Source organism: Sus scrofa, chromosome 8, assembly GCF_054392235.1.
Source record: "Sus scrofa isolate SSC_HxYL_T2T_F1_AM1 chromosome 8, Sscrofa_HxYL_maternal_Yorkshire_Landrace_v2.0, whole genome shotgun sequence".
Classification (NCBI taxonomy): domain Eukaryota; kingdom Metazoa; phylum Chordata; class Mammalia; order Artiodactyla; family Suidae; genus Sus; species Sus scrofa.
In genome coordinates this window covers 1,651,539-1,668,779 of record NC_139390.1, presented here as the reverse complement: position 1 = coordinate 1,668,779, position 17,241 = coordinate 1,651,539, and the positions used below count along the sequence as shown (strand labels likewise).

Below are 17,241 nucleotides of genomic sequence, written 5' to 3'. Positions count from 1 at the left end.
TTATTCTAATGGCCAAGCCCCCAGTGAACACCCTGCAACCAACATCATGTGGCATCTCAGGACAGGATTTCTCCTACACAGTTCCTTATTACAGACCAAAGCAGGATGCAACCAAAGAAAGCCCACCAGCAGACAAAAACAAGTCCAGGAGGCTGATGCCTAGATTAATCTAATGATAAAATTTAAACTCTGGAGTTCCCGCCATGGCGCAGTGGTTAACGAATCCGACTAGGAACCATGAGGTTGCGGGTTCGGTCCCTGCCCTTGCTCAGTGGGTTAACGATCCGGCCTTACCGTGAGCTGTGGTGTAGGTTGCAGACTCTGCTCGGATACCCTGTTGCTGTGGCTCTGGTGTAGGCCGGCAGCTACAGCTCCGATTAGACCCCTGGCCTGGGAACCTCCATATGCCGCGGGAGCGGCCCAAGAAATAGCAACAACAACAACAACAACAACAACAAAAAGACAAAAGACAAAAAAAAAAAAAAAAAAAAAAAAATTTAAACTCTGGGAGTAAATAGTAAATGATGCCCTGCCCCAAGCTAAATCCAGCCTGATGTCTGTTTTTATAAAGGCCACAATCTAAACTCGACTTCTAAAGGCTGAAAAAAAATACATATGAAACATAAATTTTAATTTATGATAGACATGAAAATCAATTCAAATTTATTTGAATAAGGTTATTTATTTATTATCATCTACGGCTGCTATGGCTCTGGTTCAACCCCTGGCCTAGGAACTTCTGCATGTTGAGGGCTTGGCCAAAAAATAATAAAAATAAAATAATATCAAATCTAAAACATGTATTATCTGGCCCTTTACAGAAAGTTTGTCTACTTCTGCTTTAAGAGAACAGATGGGCAGTGACCTGAGCTGCTGCAGTGACAACATCAGATCCTTAAACTGCTTTGCCACAAGGGAACTCCTTCCTACTGTGTTTTGAGTACTCTGTTTTAATAATCTGTCATGAACACGGTAATCCTGAGTCCACTGCCAACACTGGTTAAAGAGGCGACAAAAGTAAGGCCATAAAGCAGTGGCTGTTACTCAGGGAATGCATCTGAATCACCTGGCCCAAGGTTGGGATTCCAGCAGGTCTAGGTAGGACCCCTGTGTGTTTACTTACGCCACTGCCATAAAATATGGCTACAAAAAATTTAATCTAAAAAAATTTCTCCTTCTCAAAATGCCAACTTTTTTTCTTTACCCAGACACAGCAATGTCAGATCCAAGCCACATCTGGAATCTACACCACAGCTTGCTCCTTTAACCCACTGAGCAAGCCCAGGGATCAAACCCACATCCTCACTGATACTAGTCAGGTTTGTCACCACTGAACCACAATGGGAACTCCATGACTTTACTTTTTTAACTATCATTTTCTCAAGTGTGTCAATTACACAGACTTAAAGAGATCTTAAATCATTCATTCGTTTCACAAATATTTATTTATTGGGTGCCGATTGTGAATCTCCTTAAGTGCTCAAAACACAGTAGAAGGGAGTTCCCTTGTGGCAAAGAAGTTAAAGGATTGTCACTGCAGCAGCTCAGGTCACTGGTGTGGCACAGGTTTAATCCCTGGCCAAGGAACTTCCACATACCACCTCTGTGACCAAACAAACAAACAAACAAAAAGACATTGCAGGAAGCAAAACCAAGGTGTTATAACAGATAAGACTGGAGACATGGGAAGACAAGAAACCTTGAAAGCCTGGTCCTAAAACTTGGAATTTTGGGGCCACAGAGAATCACTGAAAATGCTAAACCAGAAAGTGTCATGGTCTAATCTATGACACAGAACTCATTCCAGCAGGAACAGAGAGGGCCAGCTTAAAAGGTAGATAAATACAATCACTGCCTTAAGGAAGTAAGATTCTTATGGAAGAGAAAAAAGTAGAGATAAATAATTAAAGGACATGAGAAATGTCTGATTTAGTGAATAACAGGGAAAAAGTACTTTAAGAGAGCAGTTAAATTCTTTTATTCCTTTTTTTTTTTTTTCTTTTTGTCTTTTTTGCTATTTCTTTGGGCCGCTCCCGCGGTATACGGAGGTTCCCAGGCTAGGGGTCGAATCGGAGCTGTAGCCACTGGCCTACGCCAGAGCCACAGCAAGGCAGGATCCGAGCTGCGTCTGCAACCTACACCACAGCTCACGGCAACGCCAGATCCTTAACCCACTGAGCAAGGGCAGGGACCGAACCCGCAACCTCATGGTTCCTAGTCGGATTCGTTAACCACTGCGCCACGACGGGAACTCCAAATTATTTTATTCTTTATTCTTTCCTCTATTTTTCAGATAATTAAAATTACGAAGAAGGGGAAATTAATCTTTATGGAATTATCCCAGCTAATAAATGATGGAGCTATATACTTAAAATATCAATATGTTTTAATGCGTAAGGAAACCATGACTCTAAACATTGAGCATCAAGGGCTCCTAACAAGACAGGCTACTTGCAACAACAGGGACTGACCCCGAGATTATCACACTACGGGAAGTCAGATAGAGGAAGACAAATACCATATGATACCATTTATAAGTGAAATTATAAAAAAGATACAAATGAACTTATTTACAAAACAGAAACAGTCTCACAGACATAGAAAACAACTTATGGTTACCACAGGGGAAAGGGGGAAGGATAAATTGGGAACTCAGGATTAACAGAAACACACTAATATATATAAAACAGATAAACAACAAGGACCTACTGTATACCACAGAAAACTAAATTTAGTATCTTATAACACCTATAATAGAAAAGAAGCCTAAAGGTACCTATACGTACACATATATGTAAAACAGAATCACTTTGATGTACATCTTCAATACCTTAAATCAACTACACTTCAATTAAAAAAAGAAAAGGGAGTTCCCGTCGTGGTTCAGCGGAAACACGCTGACTAGTATCCATGAGGACGCAGGTTCAATCCCTGGCCTTGCTCAGTGGGTTATCCCTCGCCTTGTTCAGTGGGTTAAGGATCTGGCGCTGCCTTGAGCTGTGGTGTAGCTCACAGATGCAGCTCAGAACTGGCTTTGCTGTGGTTGTGGCTGTGGCAGCTGCAGCTGCAGCCTCAATTTGACCCCTAGCCTGGGAACTTCCATATGCTGCAGGTATGGCCCTAAAAAGCAAAAAAAAAAAAAAAAAAACCACACACACACACAAAACCTAAATCTGATTATGTCTTTAGCTCTAGCTATATTAGATTAAATTTACAGCAAATTCTTTGTAGTTAAGCTACAAAACAGAATAAAATGCAGACTATGTAATTCCACAAGATAAAACATCAATTTCAGCAACAATTAGAAGAGAGAACAGGAGTTCCCGTCGTGGCGCAGTGGTTAATGAATCCGACTAGGAACCCCAAGGTTGCGGGTTTGGTCCCTGCCCTTGCTCAGTGGGTTAACGATCCGGCGTTGCCGTGAGCTGTGGTGTAGGTTGCAGACGTGGCTCGGATCCCGCGTTGCTGTGGCTCTGGCGTAGGCCGGTGGCTACAGCTCCAATTCGACCCCTAGCCTGGGAACCTCCATATGCCGTGGGAGCGGCCCAAGGAAATGGCAAAAAGACAAAAAAAAAAAAGAGAGAGAGAGAGAGAACAAAAGATGGAGAAGCCTATAGTTTAAAACAAGTCACAGTATAATATAGCATTGAGATCCTGATTCCAAAAAATTACGAGTAATCAAGAAAATTTTAACACTGGTTGGATATTTGAAGGTAACAGGAAATTGTGTGACAGCGGTATTTGTATTTACTTTTTTTTTTTTCTTTTTAGGGCCGCACCTGTGGCATATGGAAGCTCCCAGGCTAGGGATAAAATCCGAGCTGTTAACTGCCAGCCTATGCCACAGCCATAGTAACACCAGATCCGAGCTGCATCTGCAAAACTATGCCGCAACTTGTGGCAACATGGGATACTTAACCCACCAAGCAAGACCAGGGATTGAAACCACATCCTCACGGACACTATGTCAGGTTCTTAACCCACTGAGCCACAATGGGAACTCCTCTATTTACCTTTTTAAAAAAATGTATAAAGATATACATACTGAAATATTTAAAATGATATGACAGGGGAAAAAATGTAATTGTAATGTATACATGTAAGGATAACCTGACCCCCTTGCTGTACAGTGGGAAAATAAAAAAAAAATAAAATAAAATAAAATAAAATAAAATGATATGACCTCTGAGTTTGGGATACAGATAAAGCTAAACTGGCCATGAGTTAATAATTGCTGAAGCTGGATGAGGGTAAAGAAGGGCTTATTATACTAGCCTCTACACATGTGGGAAGAATTAAACACATAAAAATAAATAAGTCCAATTAAACACTAAGTTTCACATAATAAAAACGTCTTTTTATATTAACTTGTCAAACTGTTAAAAAATTATGACAACGCAAACAATTACATGTAAAAGGAATAAACAAGGTCCTACTGTACAGCACAGGGAACTACATTCATATTCTGCAATAAACCTTAATTGAATAGTAAAATAAAAAATTATGACAAGAAAATTTTAACACTAGTTGGATATTTAATTTGGGGCATTTTTATGAATCTTTTAAAGCCTAGCAGTGTTTTATGATTTAATGCAACAAGTACTTGAAAGAACTGAAAACTAATAATCACCTACAAAAACAGCTTTTATGGTAAAATCAGTAACGCAAAACTTAACACCAAGCAAAACCTCACCATATCAGATAACATCAAAGAGTTAAAAAGGTGAGCTGGATTTTGAAAAACTTAAGGTTTCCAAAGGAGACAGGCTGGGGATGGGGGATGGGCTGGGGGTTGAGGATGGAAATGCTATAAAATTGGGTTGTGGTGATTGCTGCACAGCTATAAATGCAATAAAATTCACTCACTAAAAAAAAAGAAAGGAAAAAAGAGAAAAAGGTTTGCTGTATAAATTATATAGAGAGAGGAAACTATCCCATCTTTTGGAGATCGGGTAGAATTGAAATTCATGTCATTCAGTGAGTCTCTGTAACTAAAACCACACAAGCAGTAAAAACAAATCATTTGTCCTGCCGTAAACCACATCAAAACTCTGAAAAGCAGCTCTGCTGCCAAAACCATCAACTTCCTCAAAAAACAACTTTACTATTCTAGTTTCCCCCGCCAGTCAGAATCAACAGGGTGTGTTAAGACTATGGATTTTTAAAAGCAATTTACATACGGGCTGGCATTTGCTCCTCAATTAAAGATTCCAGTTAGGTCAGTCCCACCCTGGGACCATTCAGCCTCTCGGCCCGGGATGCCCTCCCCCTTTAGCGCCTGCGGACCGCCTGCTCATCCACTCAGACTCGCTTTCACTGGGCGCCTCTACTGATGTGTTCTGCGAAGACAGAGTAGACCTTTCAGCAGCCTGTTTCCCATCCCCATCAGGATTTAATTAATTTTTCACACCCCCAAAAAGTCTTATTGTAATAGCACTGGATACAGCTATCAGCTATGTTTTTGGTTCCCGGGGACATGACACATTGCTTATGTCATTTAGGCATAAAATCACATGGTCACACCACCAGCAGTTTTAGGTTAACCAAAATATTTATTTCAAGGTAGGTACGCATGAAGTGAGCACAAAACCCTACAAAATATCTTGAGCCATGAACTGCAAGAGCGAAAATAAAAGCAACCGTTTAAGGCAAAGACCCTCTGACATCCCCCAAAATAAACAAAAAAGGCAGGCAGGGAGGGAGGAAGGGAGGGAAAAGACCACCCGCGCCTCCCCTAATAAAGTTGCAGGACAACCCGATCACCATCCGGGGGCAGATCGGCCTTTCTCTCTCGGCAGAAGCTGTCGTTTTTTAAAACACGGGAGCAGACGGGCAGCATTCGGACACCGGTGTCCGCCTGCTTCTGTGCGCGAATCCCGGAGCCGTCGGCGCTGCGAGCCACCGGCCGGGCCTCGGCGAGCAGCAGGCGGACCCAGCGTCCGGCCCGGACCCTCCTTCGGCGCACGGACGCGCGAAGCCCGCCACCAGCCCGCAGACCCACTGCCCAGGCGCTCCCACAGGCGAGCCCGGAGGGCGAAGGGCGAGCAGGGCGCCGGCCCCTCCGCGCCGCGTCAAAGCCAACGGCCGAACGGCGGCGACGCCCCCGGGACGGCCAGGCGCCCCTTCCCGGCGTGGCCCCCGCCCTCCGCGCCGCCACCGCCTCCTCAGGCCCCGCCGCCAGGCTGGAGCCCCTGGGCCGCCCCGCCGCGCTCGGGGCCCGCCGCCGCCCTGCGCACGGGCCTCACCTCAGGGGCGAATCGCGAGCAGCGCGCGGGCTCCCAGGTCCGAGTGCGGCCGCCGCCCGTCCGCTCCAGCTCCGGCTCCGGCTCCGGCTCCGGCTCGGGCTCCGCCCCCTGTCCGCCGCGCGCAACCCCAGCCCGCTGCCCCGGCCCGCCCGGCCTCCCGCCCCCTCAGCCCTCAGCCCTCAGCGCAGCCCCAGCTGCCGGAGCTGGGTGCGGCCTGCGGCGCCGCAGCCCAACAACGCACCACCCCATAGGTCCAGCTGTTGCCGCACCGTCCAGCAACACGTCCTACGATTGGCTGGCTACCTGAAGCTGGTGGACGCGGCGGGGCGTGACCGGGGCGGTGAGGGGCGGGGCTTGGGCGGGCGGGGTTGCCGCTCTCAGTTGCCGCCTTCGGCTTAAGTCGGCCTGCGGCCGGCTCCGCCCACCGGCCCCGCCCTCCCGCTGCGGACAAAACAGGCTTTAGCGCGTGGGGTCGGTGGGTCGCAGCCCCGCCAGCCTCCTCATCGAAGCAGGCCGGTCTGGATGTGCCAACGGCGTCCGCTCACCCGGAGCCGCCTGGTCACTCGTGCATTGTCGCCGGTCTGGTCCGTGGAGGCCTCCTGCGGGCCTGGTTCACCGGATGCTCTGGAGGGCGTGCTTCTCCCTGTCCGCCTCTCCCACTTCTTCAGCTGGACCCTGCCCTGTGCCCCGCCCTGTGCTGGTCTGGGAGCAGAAGCTCCTGCAGGGGCGGGGCCGGAATCACAGGCGGAGTTTGGGGCTGGGCGGGCAGCCAGGGTGGGGCCGGGACTGCCTGGGCCTGTGGATTCTGATAAGGCCGCGGCCTGCTGCCTAGAGCTTGGCGGGCTGATGCTGGAGGAATGAGCACCAGTCACCTCCACACAGCTAGGGCCTTGGTGAGAACAGGCTACCTGTAGACCTGAAGACTACTCTGGAGACTACATCAGCACCTGCCCTGAACTGCCCCTCCTGTTGTCTCATCTGAGTCCCCAAAAAACCCCGGGAGACATGCGCAGAGCTTCTCGCTCCCTTTAACCCATAAAGAGTTGAGGCTCAGAGCTGGGAAGTGAAAGAATAGTGTGGAATCCAGGCCTTCCCTCCCAGCAGAGTCTTCTTTAGTCTAGTCCAGGAAAGGGTGGGGGACCCTGCAGATGGATAGGAGACAGTGACCTCTGATCTCCTGGATGTTGGCTTCTGTCAGAAGACTTCTGACAAGACTCCACAATTACACATCACTCACTTCCATTTCCTTTGCACCGGGCCACAAGGGCTGGCCATAGGAGGTGTCAGCAGGGGCTTGCTGAAGGGAAGAAGAAGTAGAAGAGGACAGAGCATGTTAAGTAGGGACACAGAAGATACAAAAAAGACCCAAATCAAACTTCTGTGAAAAATACATTGGGTGAGATCAACAGCAGATCAGATCCAGTGGAAGAAAGTATTAGTGAACTTGAAAACATGAAAAAAGAAAAGCTAAATGAGGGAGTTCCCTGGTGGCCTAGTAGCTAGGATTTGGCACTTCCATCACTGGTGCCCAGGTTCAATCCCTGGTCTGAGGACTGAGATCCCACATCAAGCCACTGCACACCATGACAAAAAGAAAGGAAGGGAGGGAGGGAGGGAGGAAGAAATTAAATAAAACAGAAAAGAGCCTGGATAAATCAACTATAATAGACAAAATAAAAATGTTTAAAAAAAAAAAAAAAGGAGCCTGGAAAAGAATGAACAGAGCACCAGTGAGCTGCAGGGCAACTAAGAGAAGCCTAGTATATATGTAATCAAGAGTCCCTGAAAATAGATGGTGGGGGTTGGGAGAATAGAAATACTACTTGAATGTACAATGGCTGAGTGTTTAAATTTTCATGAAAACTACAAATGCACAGACCCAAGCAGCTCAAAAAGTAACTTCTGGCTTGCTTCTGAGCTCTGGCAGCAATGCAGTGTTTCTAAGGGACACCTGAGGCTAGCACTATCCATCACTGGTCCAGACCCCTGCTACTGTAGCTTTGATACCGCTCCCTCGGCGCACACTGGGGTCTCAGGGGACTCCCTGTGACACTGAGGAGGAAAAACCACATGTCCGGCTCACAGCAAGTTTGTCTCAATATGTTGGAATAGCTGAAAATGGCCCACTGCTGCATCACATCCCACTCAGCAGTCACCCTGAAAGAAGGCGAAGCTTCAGATGGTGAACTTGACCACTCACTGTGTGGGGGAAGATGTAGCCTGGACCCACGGGCAGTGAGAAGTAATTTAAACAGTTGGTCAGGAGCCTGGAAGGCAAAGTCTGGAGGTTCAGTGACCAAGAGGTGTGAGGAAGAGACACGTGGATGGACCTCTGAGAACCGGCACAAGGTGAAGATCTTTGCATTGCATCTTAATGTCCACTGGTGGGCATCCACAACAGAGGCTCTAAACAACCAAGCAGAGGGAATGACTCCGCCAACAGGATCCGTCCTCTGCCACTGCAATCATCTCATCAATGAAGTAGCCATGGCAGAGGCCATCCATGAGCCCAACAGCACGGGCTCCTTATAACCAAGCAGACCCAGCTATTGCCCTTGCCAGCATCTAACCTATCACCATTGGAAACCAAGGCCCCTGAAGGAGCCAACCAGCTTCTTGGCAGCAAGTCGATTACACTGGATCCCTTCTGTCCTGGAGAAAGGAATGAGTCATGCTCAGCAAGATGGACCACCATGTATCTGACTGTGGGTTTGCCTTTTCTGCCTGCAACACTTAAGCCGGAACCACTGTCAAGAGCTCACAAGGTGTCTGGTTTGTGGACATGAAAGCCCACATAACTGCCTAGGACTGAAGGACCTTCTTTAGGACAAAGGAGATATGGCAGCGGCACATGACCAGGGACCCACCATTCCCACCACACACTGCGCCCTCCAGAAAGGTGCTGTTCTAGCCGAGATGGACTAGCCACATGAAGACTCAAATGAGGCTCCAGCTTGGAGGTGGCATGCTAGGAGGACGGAGTGTTGCCCTCCAGGGAGTGGTAAATACTCTATTCCAATAAGTAACCATCTCACGAGGCACTGTCCCTAACAGGTGCACTACCTTGTGAGCCATTAAGTACTGGGAGTCCAGAGGGTGGGTTACCAAAGAGCACACTCCCACCAGAGGACATAACGAAGTTGAAGCTACAGCTGCCACCTGGTTATTTGGGACAACTTATGTCAGTAGATCTGTTGGCACAGAAAGGAATGCCCACATTTTCAGGGGTAATTGACCCCCCTCTTTTTTTTTTTGTCTTTTTAGGGCTGCATCCAGGGCATATGGAAGTTCCCAGGGTAGGGGTCGAATTGGAGCTGCAGCTGCCAGTCTACACCACAGCTCAAGGCAACACCAGATCCTTAACCCACTGAGCGACGCCAGGGATCAAACCCGAATCCTCATGGATATTAGTTGGATTTGTAACCCACTGAGCCACAATGAGAAATCCCAACCCCCATTACTGGATGCAGGGCTACCAGTCACATGATGGGGGCAGGCAGGAGTGTGTTTGGCACTCAGGCATTCAGAGCAGCAGTGAGCTCTGGATACACCCATACCCAGCAGGCATAAGCAGACAAGCATGGCCACATGGCCTGCTAAGGGCAGGCTCCCGGGTTCTCAGACTTCAGGAGTGAACCATCCAGAAGAGCCAAAGGGCGAGCCATGAGGAAGAGAAATCTAGAATGGGTGGTGGGTATTGGTTGTGGCTTTGTAGCCACCTGCAGCAGCGGGGGCCACTGAGTTCACCCCTCTACTCATTTGGAAGTTCCTCCAGATTCCTGACCAGTCAGAAGCCTGAAGAGTCTGGGTCTGAATGGACTGAACGTAATGTGAGAAACAAGTGGATCTGAGCACATCAGGGAGGGGACCTCAGAGTGGCCGTTGGTGCCCTGGCTGATCTGAGGCACATAAGACTGGTCCCCGCAAAGCAAAACCAACTCTAGGGACCAGTGGCACACCAGAGTCCCCGTGGGATCAGGCCCACGCTGGCCTCTGGCTGGGCCCACTTCTGCCCTTTGTTTTCCTTTGCGCCCTCCTGCTTCCCTGAGGACGTGCCCTCCATAAACATAAATCACTCGCCCAAGAGCCCTGCTCCAGGTTATCCTACTGTGTTTTTGTTTTTTTGTTTTTGTTTTTTTTTTTTGGCCATGCCCACAGCATGAAGAAGCAGTGGGATCAAACCCACACATCAGTGACCTGAGCCACAGTAGCAACAACGCCAGATCCTTAACCGGCCAATCCACTAGGGAACTGCAAGGTTTTGCTTCGAAAGAACCCAATCTAAGAAAACTGTATATAAGAAATACTCTCTATAGGAGTTTCTGTGATGCAGTGTGTCAAGCATCTAACACTGCCACAGCTGTAGCACAGGTTGCAGCTGTGGCTCAGATTCAATCCCTGGCCCTGGAACTTGCATATGCCACAAGGGTAGCCAAAAAAAGGAAATACTCTTCACTACTCAATACCCCAAAAAAAAAAAAAAAAAAAATTCAACTAAAAATTAGAAAAGCAGGAGTTCCCGTCATGGCTCAGTGGTTATCAAATCCGACTAGGAACCATGAGGTTGCAGGTTTGATCCCTGGCCTCGCTCAGTGGGTTAAGGATCTAGCATGGCTGTGAGCTGTGGGTCACAGATGCGGCTCAGATCCCAAGTTGCTGTGGCTGTGGTGTAGGCCGGAAGCTGTAGCTCTGATTGGACCCTTAGCCTGAGAACCTCCATATGCCGCGGGTGCAACCCTAAAGAGACAAAAAGACCAAAAAAGGGGGGGGGAAGAAAAGCAGTGCGTCAACCCACCTCGCCTGGCTGGTGATCGAACCTGCACCCCTCAGCAACCCAAGCTGCTGCGGTCAGATTCTTAACCCACTGCACCAGAGCGGGAACTCTAAGGTTACTTCCTTTTTTTTCTTTCTAGGGCCACACCTGCGGCATATGGAGGTGCCCAGGCTAGGGGTCCAATTGGAGCTGCAACTGCCAGCCTACACCACAGCCACAGCAACTCCAGATCCAAGCCACGTCTGCAACCTATACCACAGCTCATAGCAACGCCGGATCCTTAACCCACTGAGCAAGGCCAAGGATCGAACCTCATGAATACTAGTCAGTTTCATTTCCACCGTGCCACAACAGGAACTCAAAAGGCTGCTTCTCGGCATTCACTTCCTAACAAGCTTACTGTGCACTTGTTGCACAGTAAGCTTGTGTTTTGTTCACTTTTCCACAGGAAGTGAAAGGAAAAAGGATGTCCTTCAGGTCTGAGTAGCTCAGGGCAGGAGCAGGGATACACCAGAGGGCGACGCAAGGGCAGCTGTCAGGCAGCCTCTAAGGCTTCTGAGGAGCAAAGGAAGTTCGGAAGGAGGCAGGTGGGGTCAGGTCTGCTGTGTCCCCGGACTCTCCCTGGGGCCTTCTGGAGGTGGTTTGACAGGGGACGGCCCCAGCCAGCCAACCCTCGGCGGGGTCACTGCCCCCCAGGACAGGGGGCAGTCTTTCCTGGGTGGAGTCACAGAGATGTGACTGGGTTGCCCAGCGAGGGGCACCATGCAGCTGGGTCACAGCCAGAGACCTTCCCTCACTGCCCCTCCTCTAGGGACACAGGATCTGGTTCGATATCCCCTGGGTGGCCTTGCTGCCTCAGAGGCCAGCCAAGTTGGTGCTGGACAAGAAGCCCCTGGCCCCCAGGCCCGCCCCCTGGTCTTCCTTGGTGCCCTCTGGGGTGCAGGAAGCTCCCCCTTGGACCAGCAGGGGGCATCCACGCAACGTGACCTAGAGTTGGGCTGGGGGGACAACTCCAGCTTGTCTAGTGGGGTCTCTTCTGGTTCTAAATGCATCCTTTTTAATCTAAATGCACGCTTTCTGATCAACAGCGGGAAAAGTAAGCCTGTGCTCACTGCTCAGCTTGAGAGGCTTCCCAAAGTGTTTGGGGCCCTTTTCCTGAGCCCAGGAATCAAACCCGTCTCTGAACTCACCATCGGGCTGGCAGGTCAGGGAGGCCTCTCTGAGCCTCAGTTTCCCCATCTGTAGATGAGGCAGCAGTAGCACCTTGGGCCAGCCTCCCGTTGGTTTCCCCCCACAGTCTGGGGCAAGGAGAGCAGAGTGGGGCAGGTCAGCCTTGCCCCCTTGGCTGGGTGAAAGTACATCCAGAACCTCGGGAGGCAGGCTAACTAGACACCCCCACAATGACTACCAGAGATCGAGAGGGGTGGCAGGACGCCAGGCAGGGGCCAGGGTCGAGGCTCAGAGCAGTGAAAGCAGATCACATGCCTGAGACTTGAACCTAGGCCTGTCACCTGTAAACCACGTCCAAGAGCAGCTGCCCTCCAGACAAACTACGCGCAGAGCTTAGCACCTAGACTACAGGAAACGCTCAGCAAGTGGCACCACCCTCCTACCCCATGTGAGTAACACAACACCCACGGCAGGTCTCGGGAGGGAATGGGGCCTCTTCCAGCCCCTCCTTCACACTGGACGACCACGCCTGGGGCCCTGCCCACTACCCCTGACCCTCAGACTAACAACTGAGCCCCTGGGCCTGGGGGCGGCTCGGCCAGGGTCTGGGGTGGGCCTCTGGCAGCCACAGGCCTCACCTGTCCAAGCAGTCCGCAGGACCTGTCACGTGGCTCTGGACCCTAGAACCCCCAAAACCTTCCAGCTCAGGGGTCTTGCCATGAGCTGGCTCCAAAGTGGCTGCATGCCAGCGAAAAGCAGCAACACCTGGCGTCCTACAGCCGTCACTGGCACCGCAGACCCTGGGCCCTGGTGGAAACTGTGTCTCTGCCCCAAGCCCCTGCTTAAACTCTTCAGAGGAAGGGAAGCTGTAGCCAGCGGGGAACGGCGTGCCTCACCGGGTTCCCCAGCGAATTCGGGAAGAGAGAGAGCAGAGAATTGCAGCCTCGTTGGGGGCAGGAAAAGCCCAGCAGCACTGGCCGCCCCCCACCCCGGCCAGAAACACCTGCAGAGACGGTGCCGGACACTTGGCTCCTGGAAGAGGTGGCCACTGTCTTCCCTGCCGCACCGCAAGGAGCCCCCCATGCCCCCGACCCACATCCTCTTTCAGCTTCCACCCACCACCCCACCCGGACACGCCCCAGGCAGGGGGGGGACCGCCAAACAAGGGGTCTTCTCCTGAGACTGTTCATCAACAGTAAGTGGACACGAAGGATCTCATGGCTTGGGTTTTACAGAGCAAATTCCTCTTCCCCGGAGGAAAAGTCCAGCGAGGACCGAGGACCCTAAGTTCTCTGCCACCCTGACCCCCAGCTAAGTCTGTTTTTAAGGGGAAAATAAATTCTCAGCCTGAGCGGCTGTGCCAGGGCAAGCAGGGGGCTGGAATTCCACGGCGAGAAACAAGGGGTTAATCACAGCTGGGCCTGGGCCGGGTATCGACCAGAGGACGTGGGCATCCGGGGCCACGGTCCCCACCCATCCCCGGCCTACTGAGGGCCTACTCTTCCTGTGGCACGGCAGCCAGCGCTTCCTCTAGGAAGTCTTCCTGGAGCCCCCCACTGGGTTCCAAGCTCCCAGCCCCTGCACAGCAACCGCCACGGACAGTGGGTGCTGGGAGCCCTTCCTGCCCAGCTGTCTTCCAGTAAACATTGGTTAATCCAGCAAATGACCCCAATACATACACGTTATACACACACACACACACACACACAATTTAGGGCCACACCTGTGGCATATGGAGGTTCCCAGGCTAGGGGGTCAAGTTGGAGCTGCAGCCACCACCCTAAGCCACAGCCACAGCAATGCCAGGTCTTAGCCCATAAGCCGGGTCAGGGATCAGAACCTGCATCCTCATGGATACTAGTCAGCTTCTTAACCTGCTGAGCCACAATGGGAACTCCCCAATTATATATTTGAAGGATTTTTTTTTTGCCACATCTACAGCATGTGGAAGTTCCCAGGCCAGGGGTAAAACCCGCACAACAGCAGCAATTCAAGCCACTACAGTGACAACACTGGATCCTTAATTCGCTGAGCCACAAGGGAACTCTTAGGCCTTTTAGTTCTGCAGCCTCACTGCCCTGGACCTGACTTGTGGCAGCAGAAGCTGGCGCTCTGGATTTGGGCTGAGAGCGGACTACCCAACTCTGGGTCCTGGTCTGTTACCAGCTGCACACAGTGTTTAGTGACCTGTGGCCCAGGGACCTGTCCACCTCTTAGTGGACCCACTGCTGCAGTCACTGTGGTGCGGGAACTCAGTAAGGCCGGCCACCCCCTCTTCCCAGTGACACCCTGGCCGCCTGGGCAAAGGTCATCTGTGCTTTATTGTGCAGCAAGGGCCCCTCTGGAGCCTGCGTTGTAGCGTTCCTGGGGGAACCTGGGGCCAGCCCCTGTCCCCACCCCAAATGTCCCAGCCCTGCCCAGCTCCCAGCCCAGTGCAGGGTGGCTGTGCCAGAATTCCTGTCCGGGACGTCCTGGCTGGACTCAGTCCTGGGCTCCTGGGCTCCTGCAAGGTGGGCGGGGTGAGATCAGAGAGCCCCACTCAATTCTCTGGAGCCCAGGGTCTGGCCTGGCCCCGGGGACCCAGCCTGCTGGGTGGAGCCCGGCCTGGCAGTTTCCCTGCAGTGTCCGTCGGGGAGACCCCACGCCAAAGCACCATGCTGGCTCCTGCTCATCCTCCCGTGCAAGCCAGTCTCCTCCTGTGTGGCCGGGAGCCGGTGGGGCGGTGTCACCTGGGCCTGGCGTAGCCGTAGGGGTGGCGCAGCAGCAGGCTCTGGTGGCCGGGCAGCACGTGGGTGTGGTAGTGTTCCACCAGGCTGCCCACACTCACAAACAGGACCTCGCCCTCCAGGTAGAACTTCGAGTCCTGGGTGGGGAGGGTGGCGGGTCAGCGGGCGGCCGGCTCTGCCCAGGGGATGCAGGCGGGGGCTGCAAATAAGCCTGGGGTGGAGGGCTGATCGCCCCATCTCCTCTAGGGTCAGTGGAGGACACAGCCAGGCTGGGGAGGCAGTGGCGGGGGCACTGAGGCGGGGAGGGGTGAGGTGGCGTGTGGAGGTGCTGGTCTCCGCCCGCCCGCTGCTCCACCAGGGAGACTGTGTCCCGGTCCCAGGCAGGCTCCTGCCTGGGGCCCTGGGGTAGGGCGGCTGCTCACCTTCTCAAAGATGCGGTAGTTCCTCACTTTGCTGGAGGTTTCGTCCCACACGACCAGAACCTGCAGGGAGAGGCGGGCAGGGTGGGCTCACTGAGAGCGGCTCACCTTGGGGAAGACGTGGCCCTCCGAGGGCGAGGGGCAGACAGAGCACTGAGCCTGGGTCCCTAGCGAAGGGTCACTCTGCACGCGGACAGCCAGGTGGAGACAGGCGGCCCCTGACCACGGGGCTTCCCACCCTTGGACAGTCTGACGAGACTCGAAAGACAGTGGCAAGTGCTGGCCCACACAAAGAGCATCTCTGACCCACGTGGGGAAACTGAGGCTCAGTGAGGTTACACGATTCGCCCTTGGAGGGGCACAGGCAGGGCCAGCAGACCCCCAGCATTCCCACTGCCCCCAAGCAGCCTCCCCTTCAAAGTGCAAGAACAGGAAGCCCACCCCCACAGAATCCTGGGCCCCCCCACCCTTCCTTCCTGCCTCGTGCCCACGCTGGGGAGGGGGGCACCACTGCAGTTGGTGTTTAGTCCCCAAAGACAGATGGAGAGGGGGGCTGCCAGGCAGAGACCTCGAGGATGGAACTGAGCTGAAATGCCAAGTAAGAGGCTGTATAGGGAAGTATCCTACAAACAAACTGTAGAGTCCTGTACCCGCCTGTCAGCTTGGGTATGTGGAGAGCCAGAAGACCCCACCCCAATGCAGCTGTCCTGGGGTCGGAGGTGGGGGGGTCTTTGCAGACAGGGTGACCACCAGGGCACCGTCCCTGGCTGCCTACCTTCCCTGACTTGGTGGAGGAGTTCCGGATGCAGTAGAGTCCATCCTGGGGCTCCCCCCGGGGGCTCGTGGCTTTGAACAGCCTGCAGTAAGACAGTTGTGACAACAGGTGACCCATCTCCCACAGCCCCACTCCCCCAGGGGCTCTGTCCTCCCGGTACTGCTGCCCTGGCACCAAGAGCACTGGGTGCCACGTGGGCCAGCCGGAGCAGAGCCAGGGTGACGGCCAGCAGGCACGGAGCTGGTGGGATCTGCTCTTTTGCCAGGTCTCTCGGCCGTGTTCTTGTGCCAGCAACTGCCCGGCACCAAGGCTCGCAAGGGGGACAGAAAAGCGGGGAACAGCAGGACAGGTTAGGGAGGGGGGCAGGCAGGGAACCTCGTGTCTGCAAAACAAGGCCTCGGAGAAGGAGCCTCGCGCTGACCTTTCCACCTCGCAGGACTCCGTGGTGTTGATAAAGACCGAGCTGGGCAGCGGCACCTGGAAGGAGGCCCACGGCAGTCAGTGTCCGGGCCGGAGGGGGCTGTGCCCAGGACCCCCCGCCCTGCCACTGGATGCCAGCCTGTGCCCGTCCCCGGCTTTGCGCATGTCCCACCCCCTCAGCTGCAGAGGGCTGGGGCCCCTGGCTCGAGAGGACCAGGGAGAGGCCACCCTGGCCTGCAGCTCCGGGTGCTCCGCGGGGCCTTGCCTTCTCATAGTCCTCGTCAGAGTCCTCCCTGCCGGCGTCCGCCAGGGAGCTGTCGGCCGGCAAGGGCTGCCGGGGCTTTTCAAAGGAGAAGCTCCTGAAACTCTGCCCATCGGGGGGTGAGCGCCTAGAGGGGACAAGGAGAGGAAGGTCATGTCACGGACGGAACGGGATGCTGCTCACCCCACAGGACCTTGGAGTGGCCACACCAAGCCTTGGAACCCACGAGGTCTGGTGCCTTGGGCCTGGGGGTGGTCAAAGGTTCACGACCCCAGAGCTCTGGAGGGCTTCAGGCTGACCGCCGTGGGGTGGCGCAGGTCGCCTGAGACCTGGAAGCCTGAGCCAGGGTCACTGGCAAGGGAAGTCCTGGCTCTAGCGTTGTCGCATGGCAGACGATAGCTCCGGATGCTGCGGGAAAGGCCCCAGGCTGAGGGCAGTCCCGGCCCCAGC

General features: G+C 53.0%; 2 protein-coding genes across 43 annotated transcripts in view; both read right to left on the bottom strand.

Annotated features, from left to right (window-relative positions):
• The window catches only part of ADD1 (adducin 1), an 84,046-nt gene extending 77,135 nt beyond the window's left edge, over positions 1-6,911 (bottom strand). For 9 of the 23 annotated variants that reach the window (XM_084971317.1, XM_084971301.1, XM_084971307.1 and 6 more), the window contains exons 1-2: positions 6,246-6,307; positions 5,181-5,339 (exon numbers count right to left, since the gene is read on the bottom strand). In XM_084971317.1, the coding sequence (XP_084827443.1) occupies positions 5,181-5,190 (10 nt within the window). In that variant the 5' untranslated portion in view covers positions 5,191-5,339; positions 6,246-6,307. Of the gene's footprint in view, positions 1-5,180; positions 5,340-6,245; positions 6,308-6,548 lie in introns of those variants that run through there. The other 14 variants (XM_084971302.1, XM_084971322.1, XM_084971309.1 and 11 more) reach the window with 3 other exon arrangements.
• Positions 6,912-14,492: 7,581 nt separating this feature from the next.
• Positions 14,493-17,241, bottom strand: part of SH3BP2 (SH3 domain binding protein 2) — a 35,863-nt gene continuing 33,114 nt past the window's right edge. For all 20 annotated transcript variants that reach the window (XM_084971334.1, XM_084971329.1, XM_084971342.1 and 17 more), the window contains 5 exons: positions 16,795-16,918; positions 16,531-16,586; positions 16,110-16,191; positions 15,338-15,397; positions 14,493-15,052 (listed from right to left, as the gene is read on the bottom strand). In XM_084971334.1, coding sequence (XP_084827460.1) covers positions 14,915-15,052; positions 15,338-15,397; positions 16,110-16,191; positions 16,531-16,586; positions 16,795-16,918 — 460 coding nt within the window. In that variant the 3' untranslated portion in view covers positions 14,493-14,914. The remainder of the gene's footprint in view (positions 15,053-15,337; positions 15,398-16,109; positions 16,192-16,530; positions 16,587-16,794; positions 16,919-17,241) is intronic.